At 38.3% G+C, this 16,879-nt stretch overlaps 1 protein-coding gene across 7 annotated transcripts in view; it reads left to right on the plus strand.

Annotated features, from left to right (window-relative positions):
* The window catches only part of LOC127638679 (filamin-C-like), a 65,505-nt gene extending 50,883 nt beyond the window's left edge, over positions 1 to 14,622 (plus strand). For all 7 annotated transcript variants that reach the window (XM_052120306.1, XM_052120307.1, XM_052120308.1 and 4 more), the window contains 14 exons: positions 1,318 to 1,491; positions 2,656 to 2,817; positions 3,989 to 4,192; positions 5,398 to 5,550; positions 5,643 to 5,765; positions 6,239 to 6,484; positions 7,440 to 7,709; positions 9,332 to 9,469; positions 9,628 to 9,743; positions 10,115 to 10,247; positions 10,406 to 10,582; positions 10,913 to 11,131; positions 13,207 to 13,413; positions 13,540 to 14,622. In XM_052120306.1, coding sequence (XP_051976266.1) covers positions 1,318 to 1,491; positions 2,656 to 2,817; positions 3,989 to 4,192; positions 5,398 to 5,550; positions 5,643 to 5,765; positions 6,239 to 6,484; positions 7,440 to 7,709; positions 9,332 to 9,469; positions 9,628 to 9,743; positions 10,115 to 10,247; positions 10,406 to 10,582; positions 10,913 to 11,131; positions 13,207 to 13,413; positions 13,540 to 13,727 — 2,510 coding nt within the window. In that variant the 3' untranslated portion in view covers positions 13,728 to 14,622. The remainder of the gene's footprint in view (positions 1 to 1,317; positions 1,492 to 2,655; positions 2,818 to 3,988; positions 4,193 to 5,397; positions 5,551 to 5,642; positions 5,766 to 6,238; positions 6,485 to 7,439; positions 7,710 to 9,331; positions 9,470 to 9,627; positions 9,744 to 10,114; positions 10,248 to 10,405; positions 10,583 to 10,912; positions 11,132 to 13,206; positions 13,414 to 13,539) is intronic.
* Positions 14,623 to 16,879: the final 2,257 nt, after the last annotated feature.

The raw sequence follows: 16,879 nt of genomic DNA on the forward strand, positions 1-16,879 counted from the left end.
GTCTCTGCTACTGTTGTTAAAATAACCGATCCTTCAACTACATACAGTTCAGGCTTTATGCAGCGCCACATACCTATAGTGGGGAGAGAGGCAAAATGCATGTGCATGCCTACACAATCACTTAACTATGTGTCAGATAACTAGCACAAAAATTTAGATCTCGGTCCGGATTGAATTGTACTTCGGTCCAGATATGGAGTCCGCCAATTGAGTACCCCTACAATTTGTTTAAGAAGAATTTATAAAGAAATCAAAGAGAGTGCAAAAAGTGCCAAAGTGCTCAGTGCAAGTGCTTTTTGCACTTTTTTGGCCTCTAAATAAATACAATACGACATTGTGCGCAATCTTTTCTCTTGTTGCAATAACAAGTTTTTCAGTATTTGCCGCGGAAGTTTCGACTATTTGTTGTTTATTGATTTAATAACTTAAAAAGTCATGGAAATATCTGTGGTGAATATAAATGTTTCTAGTTGAGCTCAGCTATAATATTGACTATAAATTGCACTTTGTGAGTGCAATGTCTATAGAATGACTATTTAAAATCCTTATTCAGTAATTGTAAACAACTGACAAAGTACTGTAAATATCATGAAAATTTATCGGTTAAAAGTAGTGCTGTTAGTCCATATTTTATTTTTAATCACAATTAATTCCATAATTAAATTTTTCGTAGTTAATCGCGATTAATCGCACATTTTAAAAGTGATGAAATTTGACTATATACTTCTTTTCCTGTCAAAATGCATTTATTTACTTCTTAGGAAAGAAAACTAAACAATATGTAACAATAATGCTTTATTAAACTTTTTCAAGCAAAGTCTTCCACAGTATCAAGATAAGAATGCACTAAAATAGCACCAATTCAAGTAACATTAAACATTTAAACCCAAAGTCTAAGTGAGAGTTTGACTAATTGAAAGAATTAGTCCCCACACAATTGAGTATTCATTGCAATGGGCATTACATTTCTTAAACTCTCATCCTCCACAATATTAATTGGCCAGCAGACTGTGGCTATCCTCTTTGTTACAGAAATCATGAAACTGTGTTCACAATTTGCATCAGTGCATCAACGCTTAAGTTAAGACTTTACGTGCTTCTGTGGTACTTCAAATCTGGGCAGACACATCAAAAAGGTTTCGCCCTTCCATCCATTGTTTATGCTGGTTTATGTTTATTATTAACGGTAAAAGCGTTAATCGCGATTAAGAAAGATTAACGCGTTAAACTTTTTAAATAAACCGGATGTGTTATCGCGTTAATTTTGACAGATCTAGTTAAAAGGTAACTGACATTAAGGGTTTTTCTTTTGTTTAGGTGGTCTCTCTTTGGCAGTGGAGGGCCCCTCTAAGGCAGAGATAAACTGTAAGGATAATAAAGATGGCACCTGCACGGTGTCTTACTTGCCAACTGCCCCGGGAGACTATAATATCATTGTCAAGTTTGATGACAAACACATTGCTGGAAGCCCCTTTACAGCCAAGATCACAGGTGAGGGTTTTGTGTGTGCCTAAATATGTGTATGTACAGAGAGAGAGAGAGAGAGAGAGAGAGAGAGCGAGAGAGAGAGAGAGAGAGTGAGAGAGCGAGAGAGAGCGAGAGAGAGAGAGGATAAATAAGAGGGGGCAAAGTTATGTCTCTCCAGCAAGTCTATGAATAATTAAATTAGTAGGGGTGTGTGTGTGTGTGTGTGTGTGTGTGTGTGTGTGTGTGTGTTTACAAGAGTGATGTGTGTGTGTGCTTTCACTCTTGGAGATTTTAACCGCAGAAGTGCATCCGTGCAGTGCTTCTAAAAGTAGAAGACACATTCACAGAGATTTTTGTAACAGGAAGCACCTGTTTCCCCTTTCCCCCTAATCTCACTCTCACTTTTCTCTATATAAAACTGCTCTCTGCAACAGGCATGGGGTTGCACCCACACAGTGCATGTCTATGGACCCAAATGTATAATAAATGTAGCCCATGTGGTTTGTGCATCATATTCCAAGTCTTTTGAAGACATATTCATATGTAAACCTGAAAAGTTATTTGTCCGTGAAAATCTTATATATCTTAGATATCTTTTGCGCATTCATGAGCACAATGAGAGAAGCTTGTTCACAGTGGTTGTTTTTAGCACTAAACAACACAAGTTCTAACGTGAATATGCGTGCCACTGTAAACAAACTTTTCTCCTAGTGCTCATGAACACGCAACAGACGTTAACACCTTTTGTTTGGCTTCAGAAGACTTCAGATGACTACATCTATGATACTTTTAGGTCCATAAGCTTTAAAGTTAGGAACAATCCACTGCCAATGTTCCAGAAAGACGGACTGTGGCATTTTGTAAAAATTCTCCTTTTGTGATATGCATGAGACAGAAGGTCAAATGGGTTTGGAATGACATAAATGTGAGTAAATTATGATGAAATTGTAATTTTGGGGTGAACTATTCCTTTAAAATCATGAATAATTATATTACTTGCATACTCAAGCACAAGATGGCTCGCTGGTTACAAATCAAAAAGGTAAAAGACAAAAAAAGACAAGTATTTATGTATCCTTTTACAGTTTTCTCTCTTCTTTTCTCAATGCAACTGTCTTTAACTTATTGTTTATTTATTTGTATTTTTTTGTCCCAATTCACTTTACCGGTTACTTGCTCTTGATAAAGGTGATGACTCCATGAAGACGTCTCAGCTGAACGTTGGCACGGCCACAGACGTATCTCTTAAGATCACAGAGACTGACCTGAGCTCTCTGACCGCGAGTATCAGAGCACCGTCTGGCAACGAGGAGCCCTGCCTTCTGAAGAGACTGCCAAACAGACACATCGGTGAGCAACAGCGTGACATGATCTATGACTGAGCGATAAAGAAGCATGTAAATAAGGCAAATTGTGTAAACTATATGTAAGCCATTCACAAGTGATTCCCCCCAAAAAGTGAGTCTGTTTGGCTCTTTCAAAGCATTGAATTGTTTGTTACAGTGTTCCGACACAGCAACAAAGACCTTTTTTAACACTTCGGGTATTGAAATGTGGAAGTAAATGATTGCAGGGTATACTTCGACAGCGGTGAATGGGAGTAAATGGAAGATCACCGCAAATTATATTTTCACTAACCCATTTGCTCTAAGACCAAATGAAAAAAATCCACTATTACCTTTGAATGACTTTCCAGAAGAGGACAAAAATAGAGAGCGGTGGATTAACATGTTAAAAAAATGTACTGTCACACTCTCAGCAGCTGTAATCGAAACCCCCTCGCAGCTGTGGTCATTTGTTTTTTAAAACTAATTCCAGAGTAATATAACAATAAGCATAATGTTATAAATTTACACTCAATATTTAAAGTCGGTATAATGTATTTAAAGTAGGTATAATGTATATATTGTTCTAAATATTTACGCTGCTAAAAAAGGCCGAAACTTGTCATCACAGTCTGTGAAAAAGGTCTATTGACTAAATGAAATCGCGTGAGTTTGGGGCGCGACTTTCTTTTTGGTGACCAATGGAGGACAGGTGGAGTGTTTGTGTAACCTGTTTGGAACCATGTTTGATGCTGCTAATGCTGTAGAAATTCCACACTTCAGCTTTAAAATCAGTCATTAGGAGTTAAACAAGAATTACAAACTCTTTGTTATGATGAAGATACCCTAATTATTACACTTTCTGAAGCTTGAATAAATAGCTTGAACACAAATTCTTTTGAGGTTTTTAAAACAAAAGAATATCAAAATGCTCTGGCTGATGTCAGCAATTAAACACTGAAACCTTTTGAAATAATGACAATAGTGTTTGGCTCTAAAGCCAGGCTGCTTGAAACTAAAATCAATTTTCCTTATAGAATTCACTATCAGCTCAGAAAAGACCTTTGATGTAAAGTCAAACGCATGGAGCCTTACTTTGTTGTTATATATATATATATATATATATATGATGGTGCTTACGTAAATGTATCCTAAGCCTGAACAAAGAACTCAGTCTAGTTGTTCTTTGTCCTCAGGAATATCCTTCACCCCTAAAGAGGTGGGTGAGCATGTGGTCAGCGTGAAGAAGAATGGAAAACATGTGACCAACAGCCCATTCAAGATCATGGTGGGCCAGTCAGAGATTGGAGATGCCAGTAAGGTGAAGGTGTTTGGGAAAGGTCTAATTGAAGGACATACTTTTGAAATGGCAGAGTTCATTGTGGACACCAGGAGTGCAGGTTAGTGGGATTTTGCATCCTATAATAAAATTGTTATACTTGTAATTGAGTATATTTTTTGGCTGATCATCTTATACTATATACTGTTTTAAGTATTTATGTCCACTAAAATATTTGTTTAGAAAAAAATATTTCTAAATAAATGAATGGTACTTTTAGACAAATATGTTTAAATGATGTATACTCACTTGAATACTAGTTTCACACAAAATTTTAAATTCCCTAATTTTTACTCACCCTCATGCCATCCCAGATGTGTATGACTTTCTTTATTCTGCTGAACCCAAAATAAGATTTTTAGAAGAATATTTCAGTTCTGTAGGTCCTCACAATGCAAGTGAATGGTGGCCAGAATTTGAAGCTCCCAAAAGCACATAAAGTCAGCATAAAAGTAATCCATACGACTTCAGTGTTTTAATCCATGTCTTCTGAAGAGATCAATACATTTTGGGTGAGAAAAGGCCAAACTGTAACTCCTTATTCACTGTAAATCTTCCCATTGAAGTCTCTAGGCACAATCATGATTTCAAGCTTGATTATAGTGCTTGACGCATACGCAGAGTGTTAGAAGTGTCAATCAAGTTTGCAAGTATAAGAAACTTTGAAATCATGATCGCCAAGGAAACTACTGATGTCACGATTTATAGTGAAAAAGCAGTTACATTTTGGTCTCTTCTCACCCAAACCAAATGGATTACTTCAGAAGACATGGATTTAACCACTGGAGTCGTATGGATTACTTTTATGCTGCCTGTATTTTTTTGGAGCTTCAAAGTACTGGCCACCATTCACTTGCATTATGTGGACCTACAGAGCTGAGATATTTTTCTAAAAATCTTAATTTCTGTTCTGCAGAAGAAAGAAAGTCATACACATCTGGGATGGCACAAGTAAATAATGAGAGAAATAAAAATTTTGGGTGAGCTATTCCTTTAAGTCCAGCCAGTGCCCCAGTAAAAGCTGTTACATTCTACATAAGGTGTGTCGCCCCCTCTGGTGGCTGCCATGTTGAAATTTGACTTGAACTTAACTCAAACTCTGACATATCCAAGAGAATGTTGATTATTATTTTTTAAGTGCATTTTTTAAATCAATCCTTGCGTTGAAATTGTTCTTATTGCATTGATTTATCCTAAAGAATCACGCTTCAAAATTCATTGGGTTAAAACACACTTAAATAAATTAGGTTCTGGTGTGTACAATAGGTTATGGAGGTCTGGGTCTGTCCATCGAGGGGCCCAGCAAAGTGGACATCAACTGTTTGGATGTTGATGACGGAACATGCAAAGTGACCTACTGCCCAACCGAACCTGGTACTTACATCATTAACATCAAATTCGCAGATCAGCATGTACCAGGTATTAAACTGCCCTCCAACATGAGACTCTTTGAGGTGTTTGTACTTGTGAGGTAGACAGCTCTTTTAAACTCTTTGTCCTGTATTCCACAGGAAGTCCATTTACAGTAAAGGTTCTGGGTGAGGGAAGAATGAAGGAAAGCATCACCAGAAAGAGGCAGGCACCCTCTATTGCCATGGTGGGCAGTACTTGCGACCTCAACCTTAAAATTCCTGGTGAGGACAGTTCCTTTAGGGAATGTTGGTGAATGCGTTGAAAATATTAATGGGGAAAAAACCATAGTGTACTAAATGAGTCTTTGGGGAGCAGATGCCAAACTATTGTCCTTCTACCTGTTTCTCTGTCTTTCCATCTGTCTCTCACTGTCTCCCTCTGTCATAATGTGTTACTTCCGGTCTCTTGGAGGGTTCCCTCTGGTTGTCACACCAAAATCATATTTCTTAACATATTAATACTTGTTTGCAGAGAATATATCTTGAATTAAGTGTTTTTGTTTTACTTTTTATAAATCGTATAACATTTAGTGAGGTTTATGCTCAAAACTGGAAATAAAGTATTTGCCTTTGGTTTAAGCAAAGTTTGTTTTCACCTGGCTTGGATGCATGCATTTCCAGTTTCTCCTTATTCATCACTCCCTTTCTTCTTCCTTCTTTTCTTTTTCCTCTTTTCTTGGGTCCCTCTTCTGTAGGGAACTGGTTTCAGATGGTGTCAGCCCAAGAACGTCTCACTCGTACCTTCACCCGCAGCAGCCACACCTACACGCGCACGGAACGCACCGAGATCAGCAAGACCCGCGTGGGCGAGACCAAAAGGGAGGTGCGGGTGGAGGAGAGCACCCAGGTGGGGGGCGACCCATTCAGGGACGTTTTTGGTGGATTCCTGGGCAGGGAGAGCCTGGGTTCCTTCAGCAGCATCCAGGCCCGACAATCAGAGGGTGTGTGTGTGTGTGTGTGTGTGTGTGTGTGTGTGTGTGTTTGCATGCAATACTGTCGTTCATAGATTAAAACCCCCCGCATCCCCATGGAACCCAAAAGATATCTTGCAGAATGTGCTGGTGGATCTATTGAGCTCCAAAAATGATAAATAAGCATCATAAAAGTAACTTAAAACTAGCTCAGAAGACTAGAGCTCTATATTACAAGTCTTCCCTAAGTCTTAAAGCAATCTCATTTGCTTGCATACATTAAAATACGACATGCTAAGACACGTTGCGCCTAATTTGATGTCAGCGACAACAAATGTTATTAGTTGATGATGAATTTTTAGTAAATAACAATTTTGATTAAATTCTGTTCCTCACACAAAGCTATCGGATGGTTTTAGAAGACTTTTGCGCAAAAGTCATATGAAATGTGCTTTTTTGTCATTTTTTGGTCCTGGTCATTGAATGATTTCATTGTGTGGAAAAGAGCAGCTAGAGTTTCTTTAAAATCTTATTTTGTGTTCCACAAGAGAAAGAAAAACTTGTGGGTTTGGATGACACAAGGATAAGTAAATAATGACAGAATTTGTATTTTTGGGTGAATTATTCATTTAAATTTTGCAGCCAAAATTCTTTGTTAGTTTCTTTTTTTTGCCATTGTGTACCAGTGAGATGAAGTCACCGTGTGGGTGTTTATGGAGTTTTCAATAGGAGTGAGCACACCCTTTCCACTGCAAACATTTACAACAGGATAGAGCTGGAAAATCTGATCAGCCTTTAGCTCTGCGGCCAGCCCAGCCAAAACACCAGCTCTTATTGAAGAAATGCCTCAAATTATATATGAAATGTTGTTTGCGAGCCCCTGTCTCTTTCCCTTCTCTTCCAACTTTTTCTCACATTCTCATTTTCTCTCTCTCTGCTTTTCTCCTTCGTCCATTCCTCATTTACACCTCTCATTTTCTCTCAGGTGAGACAGGTACTCAGGAGATGACCGCACAGGTGACGAGTCCCAGCGGTAAGACAGAAGATGCTGAGATAGTAGAAGGAGAGGACAACACCTACAGTGTGCGCTTTGTGCCTAAGGAGATGGGCCCCCACACTGTTAATGTCAAGTACAGGGGCCAGCACGTCCCCGGAAGCCCCTTCCAGTTCACTGTGGGGCCCCTGGGAGAGGGAGGGGCCCACAAGGTACGGGCCGGTGGTACTGGACTAGACCGGGGAGTGGCTGGAGTTCCAGGTAAGAAACAGAAAATCAGGAACTAGGATATCTGGGATATTGTGAGGTCTTTGGGTCTTTAAAGGTGCACTAAAAGGTTTTACACCCCAAGAAATATGTAGGACCTCTGAGAGATGTAATGTATGCTCACAAGAGATTTAGACTCCAGTCATATCAATGGTCTTTAAAAAGTTATTTTATTCTGCACCCTGGGTCGTCCTTAGAACTGGGTATTGATACAGATTTACCAATTTGATTCGATTCCGATTTGCAAGCTCTCGATTCCCTCCTTTATTCAGATTTCGATTTGATTTGATTCAAATCCATTTGGGTATATTTCAGTTATAATGTCCATTTTGCTAACATATAAAAGAGATTCTCTTTCAGTTAATCGTGTAAATTATACAGGGAAGCTTCTTACTTAAAAATATAACATAAGGGCCTGAACTATGCAGTTTAATTTCTATTTATTGAACAAATACAGTATAACAATAACACAACCAAAACTGAAGTCAACTTTTAAGTAAATGTAAAAAGATTAATCTTGGAATTTTAAGAATTGATTATAGGATCGTTCAAATGAAGATTGCAAAAAAAAAGAAAAAGATATCTATATTTTTTTTTCCCCTGGCCTAGTTATGTCCACTTCATTCTTCATGACTCAACTGAACCGATTAACAAAGCTGTGGTGGATCACCAATTGTAATGGATGACTTTGTCTAGGATTGTACCTATGTTGTTAAAAAAACAATTAAAATGTTTTGACATTTTTAAAGATTGTTAACTATTTGATACAAAGTTTTACATAAAATGCAGCCAAGGGACTTGAGTGATAACTTGAATGTAAATAGTTTTTTGAAAAAACATAATGTGACTCACCTTATTTCGGTAGCCCAAGACAACTGTGCCCAGTAAAAAAATAACCAAAACATTTCTTAGTGCACCTTTAAGGGGACGTATAAATTAAATGTTTAAGATTTTAGATAATACAAGTAATATATTATACTACTAAGCAGCAGTAGTTCTAATGTATAGTAGTATAGAGCTATTTAATGGGAAAGTTCACCCTGATGCCATCCCATATGTGTGTAACTTTCTTCATACTGCTGAACACAAACAAAGATTTTTTGAAAAATATCTCAGCTCTGTAGGTCCATACAATGCAAGTATTTTGAAGCTCCAGAAAGCACATAAATGTGGCATTAAAGTAATCCATAATACTCCAGTGGGTTAATCAATGCAATCGGTTTTAGCTAAGAACAGACCAAAATGTAACTCCTTTTTCAGCATAAGTCCTGACATAAGCAGTCTCCTTGGTGATCATGATTTAAAACTCGATTACACTTCCTATAGCCTCATGGAATGGATTACTTTAATGTTGCCTTTATCTGCTTCAAGGAGCTTCAAAGATCTGGCCACCATGCACTTGCATTGAAATGACCTACAGAGCTGAAATAAAGTCATATACATCTGGGATGGTCTGAGGGTGACTAAATGATAAGAGAACTAATATTTTTGGATGAACTATCCCTTTAAGCAAACTTTGCTTTAGACCTTTAAGGGCTGTCAGTTCTGTAGAGAGTTTTTTTGAGCCATTAGCATAATTGGTTTGATTAACTTGTATATATTTGTGTGATGGTTAGCTGAGTTCAGTATCTGGACTCGGGAAGCTGGTGCTGGGGGTCTGTCCATAGCAGTTGAAGGGCCCAGCAAAGCCGAGATTTCCTTTGAAGACAGGAAGGATGGGTCTTGTGGTGTGGCCTACGTAGTGCAAGAACCCGGTAAGACCCCGGAATGCTAATATTAGCCTAGTTTTGCTTTAGCAGTGGAATGTTTGCCACATTTCATGAATAATTTACCAATGTTTAACTCACTAGTGTGTTTAACATTGGCACCCGGCCTTCTTATTCACTTCATGCCTTTATACGTTTGATGCCAGGTGACTACGAGGTGTCAATCAAATTTAACGATGACCACATCCCAGACAGCCCTTTTATCGTTCCTGTTGCATCACTGTCGGATGACGCACGCCTCCTCACCATCAGCAGCCTGCAAGTGAGTGATTTCACATCAAACGCACACACTCACTGACTTGCACTGAGTTTTGTTGAGGGGAATAACTCTGCTATGTAGCAGTGGGATGGGATAAGATTCAGAGACTCCTTGAGTGTGGATGTCAGCTCCTTTATCAATACACTCTGAGAGAGCACTTGATGGAGAGCAGGGTTTCACAGCTTGTCATGAGACGAGACAAGTCTACTTGCAGTTCTCTTCTTGAAGAGTTAAGAAGGGTTGTCTCGGATAAAAAATAAGAGCATGAAGTAGAGGCAAACATTTTTTTATGTTGGCAAATGTGATTTCAAGTATCGGCTTTTCTCTGGAAAGAGATTTAGTGTTCATTTGTTCTTTTTCTCTGTCTCTCCCAGGAAATGGTTTTGAAGGTAAATCAGGAGGCCTCATTTGCGGTGCAGCTGAACGGAGCAAAAGGGACGATTGATGCAAAAGTTCACACACCCTCCGGAACAGTAGATGAGTGTTACATCACTGAACTAGACAATGGTGAGCATACAGACACACTCTAATACAAGTCAGGTTAAATATTTTATCTAGGATCCAAAGATCTATGTTACTATGTTACGCAAAGACATTTCAGATCTGATCATTGTTGAAAGGAAATTGATTTGATTGATTTTTAACCAGTTTACCTGTGCGTGCAGATAAACATGTGATAAGGTTTATTCCACGGGAGAACGGCGTCCACTCCATCGATGTCCGTTTTAATGGAAGTCACATCCCGGGAAGTCCCTTCAAGGTCTGTGTAGGGGATCCCGGCCAGGCAGGAGACCCAGGAATGGTGACTGCTTTTGGGCCTGGACTGGAGGAGGGAACTACAGGTATGTAACAGCTATGATTTCATTAGTTAATAAAGGGATAGTTTAACCAAAAAGCTAAATTACGTCATCATTTCCTCACCCTTGTTTTGTTCCAAACTCACATGACTTGCTTTCTTCCTTGAAACGTGAAAGGAGATGTTAGTCTCAGTCACCATTCATCTTTTTTCCTTAAAATGAAAGTAAATGGTGACTGAGATTGAGTCATTCTGCCTCATAAGTCTGATAAGGATGAGTAAATGGTGACAGAATATTCATTTTTGGGTGAACAATCCCATTAGCCAACCACAATTCATAAGACACACATAAACCTCCTTGCTTTATCTTTTACAGGTGTACCATCAGACTTCATTGTAAACACATGTAATGCTGGGTCAGGAGCTCTCTCAGTCACTATCGATGGCCCCTCGAAAGTGAAGATGGACTGTCAAGAGTGTCCTGAAGGATACAAGGTCACCTACACACCCATGGCCCCTGGCAGCTACCTGATCTCCATTAAATATGGAGGACCGCAGCACATCGTGGGCAGCCCGTTCAAGGCCAAAGTCTCTGGTGAGACATCTCACTTTACAGTATTCTACATCTGTGGTTCTCAACCTTTTTGACTCCAAGGCCCCCCATTATCCAAGACAATATTTGAAGGCACCCTAACCCAAAATCTGTTTATAATTTGTAGGCATACATCTTAAAGTATTTTTAGCATTTGAAATAAGTATAATTATTTGAATTATTTTAATATTTCTTATTTTATATTAATTTTAAGTCAACTTGAGGCCACCTTGGAAGAGGGCCTCCAAGTGGGTCATGGCCCCTTGGTTGAGAACCACTGTTCTACACTGTATAGAAGGGAAACTGGCTTGGTGTGGCTTTCTGTTATTTAAAGGAATAGTTCTTCAAAAATGTAAAGTCTGATCTCTGTTCACATTATATTATTTGGGTCCAAACCACAGTCAGATTGCATCATCAATGTGAACACAAGCGGCAACTGTTTACGACTGTAACTAGTTAATGACTAAAGAAGACATCAGCTTCACAGAGTTATTGAAGAATTCCTCTCTTTGGATTTACCATCAAAACTTTACATGCACAGAATGACACTTGTGTTTGTCTGCCACAGATGCATTTATTGTGTGTGATGTGAAGAATGTTAGCACTTGTCTGCTGCGAGCCCACAGATGCGTTGCAAGAGATGTGAAGAATGTAAGCTGCTGTCTGAAGGGGATTTATTTGGAGTCAAGAAAGTATGAGAAATGGATTAATATCAGAAGCGAACCATACCAGAGTTCATATCAATCGTTGCCTTTTCAAAGCGGACTCGGGTGCGGTTCACATGCACCCTATTTATGAAAACAGCGTTCACATCATCCAAATGAATCAAACTTTGACGTCATTCAAACCTGGGCACCAAAAGTGCTAGTGTGAAAGCACCCTTCCTCAGCTACATGATATCATTTTTATCACTAAATTATAACAGATTTTTCATTTTGGGTGAGCTATTCCGAAAAGTTTGGGAAAACTTTTTTTGGGGTCATTGAACAGGTTTAAAGGGATAGTTCACCCAAAAATGAAAATTCTATCATCATTTACTCACCCTCATGCCATTCCATATGTTTTTGACTTTCTTCAGCAGAACACAAATGAAGATTTTTAGAAGAATATCTCAGCTCTGTAGGACCATATAATGCAAATAAATGGTGATTTGTAGCTCTAAAAATCACATAAAGGAAACATAAATTAATCCATGTGACTGCAGTGTTTAAATCCATATCTTCAGAAGCAACATAATAGGTGTGAGTGAGAAACAGAACAATATGAAGTCCTTTTTTACTCTAAATCTCCACTTTAACTTTCACTTTCAGATGTGAAAGTGAAACTAAACAGGCATCACATGTGACTTTCAGATGTAAAATTGAAAGCAGAGATTTAGAGTTAAAAAATACACATTTGTATTTGTTTCTCACCCATACCTATTATATCAGTCTTGAAGATATGGATTTAACGACTGGAGTCTTATGGATTACTTCTATATTTAATTTATGTGATTTTTGGAGCTACAAAGTTCTGATCACTATTCACTTATATTGTGAGGACCTACTGAGCTGAAATATTCTTCTAAAAATCTTCATTTGTGTTTTGCAGAAGAAAGAAAATCAGACACTTCTGGGATGTATGAGGGTGTGTAAATGATGAGAGAATTTTCCTTTTTGGGTGAACTATCCCTTTAAGCACTCATGTCGAAATAAGGGAATATGGTTATGCAGTAATAATCATGCAGTATGCTTAAGTGGATTTGAAAAAAATAAGCTTATGACAACTATGAAGTTTATAGTGTGTGTTGAAGCGCTAGAGGTTTAAATTTGAAAATATTACGCTGTCCCACTTTTCCTATGCCGCTAATGCAAATAAGCTCCCTGTTTGCTTCCACCCATAAACAAACACATAAACAAGTTTACAGACACAGAAAGCACACACAGGTTAATATTAATCTATGAGTTTCGAAAGTGAGAGCGTTGTAGGGCAAATATGTTTCCATGTCCTAAACCGAAACCAAGACACATATTTCTTAAAATAAGGAACTGATCTTTCGATAAAGAAGCAAAGTAATGATGATAGATATGCTCCCACAGGTGCACGTCTGTCTGGTGGCCACTCTCTACATGAAACATCATCAGTGCTGGTGGAGACCATGACAAAATCATCTTCAGTGGCCGGATCTTTCTCCTCTATGCCAAAGTTCTCTTCCGATGCCAGTAAGGTGATCTCGAGGGGGGCCGGACTCTCCAAAGCCTTCATAGGCCAGAAGAACACCTTCACTGTAGACTGCAGTAAAGCAGGTAAGACATTCAAGAATATACAATTTTATAAATATAAAACAGATAATGATCTATTAGAATCGATAGATGGATAGATCTCATAATGAACACACAGATGACAAAACAGATTTTCTTTCCACCTTGCAGGGACAAACATGTTAATGGTAGGAGTGCACGGGCCAAAGACTCCATGCGAAGAAGTGTACGTCAAACACATGGGCAACAGAATGTACAATGTCACATACACAGTGAAGGAGAAAGGAGACTATATCCTTATAGTCAAATGGGGTGAAGAAATGGTGCCTGGAAGTCCCTTCCATGTCACAGTGCCTTAAAAAGTCTCTCTTTAGACCTTCTGCACTATGCAAAGTCTAAGCTCTTCTATCTGAGAAAGAGACAGGACTCACCGACAATGCCTTGTGCCAAACCTTTTGATGACATATGAACTTAACGTGTATTCCAAGCAGTCAACAAGGTGTCTTTTGCTTGTTATCAGCAAGCTACTGTGCCAACTGTCTTCTGCATCTGCATATGCTTTACCCAAAGTCCAGATATGTTCATTTCACTCACACGGTTATGCAACATGATGCTTTGTATTACATTATTTTTTGAGGTTCTGAGAATAGAGAATGTTTAAGGTGAATGATGAAGCATGTTTGCGCTGCCTGTCAGTTGCTATATTAAAATAGAGAAGTGAACAAGGCTATTAAGCAATATGCTAAATCATGTCCACCCTGTTAACAGATACTGTCTGGACCATTTGCAGACATAATTTAACAGCTGGTTTATTTAATCTTTTTTTTTTTTTTTTATCTATTTCTAAAACTGGTCTTATTTTTATGATGGAAAACACTATTTAGTCTCTTAAACGCTATTAAAGGTTTTGAGTCTAAACCAGGTCTGATTGAGCAGAGATTGAGACTTATACTGTATGTCAGTCCTCCAATAGGTTTGGGGACAACCTGGGTCCCAGGTGGCCTGACATCCCTGCAGACTGGGTTTGTGTGACTGGTTAGATGAGATTTTTGTACCTAACGGTGTAGCAAAAAGCATGTGAATGTTTGAAAACCCACAGTTTTTACAGTAAAACAATGTTAGAGAGCAACATTTTAAAGTGATTTTATATGTATGGATATGAAACAGAAATGTATGGAGAAACACTCATTGTTTATGGTTTTAATCTACTGTTTGGTAAAACTGTGCTGGCATATTAAAGTTTTAATTGCTAACTTGGCATTTATTGATTTCCATAAGTATTCTATTGTATTCTATTATTAACTGTGAACTTTACTTATGACCTTCTGCAGCTGCTGTTTGCAGTGGTTCTGAAGTGACTATGGTGGGTGGGTGGTGGCGTTGGGGGGTGACTCATCCAAGTGAACTCGAGTCATTGAATACATTTACCAAAGAGATTCTTTCAAATTAGTTTACTGATTTGTTCAGTCACCATTTCTGCAGATCACATCTTTAGTAGTTGGTGACAAATTAGGGTATTTTATGTGGTACGAGTGAGTCACTGAATCATAGTTAAAAAAACTCCCAAGTACATTCAGAGGACTCCACATTGCAGACAGTACAACAATGACGTAGTAGATCTAATCCCATGGTATTGGATTTTATTCCTTACAAGGTGCCTTCATTTGCAAATCACTGCATGTGAAGTCATTGACTGGCCGGGCACTGAGGTACAACGGTAGATGCTTTAGTTTTCAGACGCATCTATACTAAATCTACTGCTAGAGCTGCTCTAGTTGTTCATGACCAAAACAACGGAAGTGAATGAGAAAAATTCGTTCACTTAAAAGATTTGTCCAAAAACACGGATTCGTTGATGAATGACACTAGAAATTACACACTTCTGCTTTAAACTTTATTCTGGAGATTAATAAAAAAAAGGACTTAGATATTGATCTGTATCTCACCCATACTTAATATCTTGCTGCTGTAGATATGTATTTAACCACTGGAGTCTTATGGATTACTTCTATGCTGCCTTTATGTGCTTTCTGGAGATTCAAAGTTCTAGCCACCATTCACTTTTTTCATTGCATTGTATGGACCTACAGAACTGAGATAGACTTCTAAAACCTTCATGTGTGCTGTGCAGAAGAAAGAAAGTCTTACACACGTGGGATTGCATGAGAGTGAATAAATGATGAGAGAATTGACACTTTTGAACCTATTCCTTTAAGTCAAGTCTGTTTTGTCTGCGTCATCATGTGTTTGTTCCATTCACAGGCACTAGAGGGCAATCTCACACTATTTTATTGGCCAGGTGGATACTAGTTAATGAGGTATTAAAGATTGCAGCCTGAATCAATGCAAGCTGCCCAAGAGGAAAGGTCCTTCAGGTCAGTGTTTGAACTATACAATTGATCAGGATTTAAAATAGCAGTGTTTTCCCACCTAATCTACCTCAGACAAATCCATGGCTTTGAAAGGCATTTCAAACCAGCACAACAGAATTGTTTTCTGTTATCAAGATATCAATATATCTTGGCACACAGACATTATCTTCTGCCTCTCTGGTCCAGTGATTTTATGTCTGTGCTTGTAGGTGAATGCGGTTAAAATACTGTTAAATGATGAGAATAACATTTTCGTTGACCTGAGAGCACACACTGTTCCTATTGGATTTAAAGAATTGCACTCTTGCAGTCCCGAGAGTGGTGTAGTTAAAAGTCATTTTGCCTTTGAAACTGCTCATGGCCATGGTCCAAATTCGTCATCTAGCTGTTTCAATCTTGTGAAGGACTCACAAACAAGAACTGGGCTGAACCACATTAAAGCATGTTGTGCACAATGGGAACATCTTTTATCTTACAACTGGTACTTCCAGCTGAGATTAAATTTCTCAGTAATCTCTGGGTTTTCCAACGAGATGGGAATGTTACTTTTGTGTCTTGAGATGTGAATTGAATACAGTGCCATTCAAAAGTCAGAGTCCACATTGAATATCTGGGCATTCTGGGTTTCTAAACGCTGTATGGACTGAATAACATCTGTGAGTGCTGCTTAAAATGATCATTAAGCTTGTTGACTTCAATTATAATGAGCACAATGTAAATGCATAACTGTTTTACCCTGAATTTCGTTATTCCACATTTATGTAATTGAGTAATATTCTCAGTTGTATAAATTCAATCAGTTCGGACAAGCTTAAATTATTTTGTTGGAGACTAGTCTATAAATCTAGCTATATATTCAGTTTTTATTAAAGATGTGCAGTTTATATAAGACATCAGCTCATCTATCATCTTGTCAGAGTCCTAATAAATATAAAAAAATCTGATGAGTCATTGCAGTTCTGTAGTGTGAGATGTATATTTTTTCAGGTTTCATAGTGATAAATGATCATTTTGTTGGTGCAGGAACCAGATCCAACAGCACAGGATGAAAGGAGGGAAGGAAAAGAAGGATGAGAAGGAACCCAGACCTTATCAAATTACTGGATCACCTTGATTGGGTGAGAACCATTGCCTTATTA

The sequence above is a fragment of the Xyrauchen texanus genome, chromosome 47 (genome assembly GCF_025860055.1).
Source record: "Xyrauchen texanus isolate HMW12.3.18 chromosome 47, RBS_HiC_50CHRs, whole genome shotgun sequence".
NCBI classification, from domain to species: Eukaryota; Metazoa; Chordata; class Actinopteri; order Cypriniformes; family Catostomidae; genus Xyrauchen; species Xyrauchen texanus.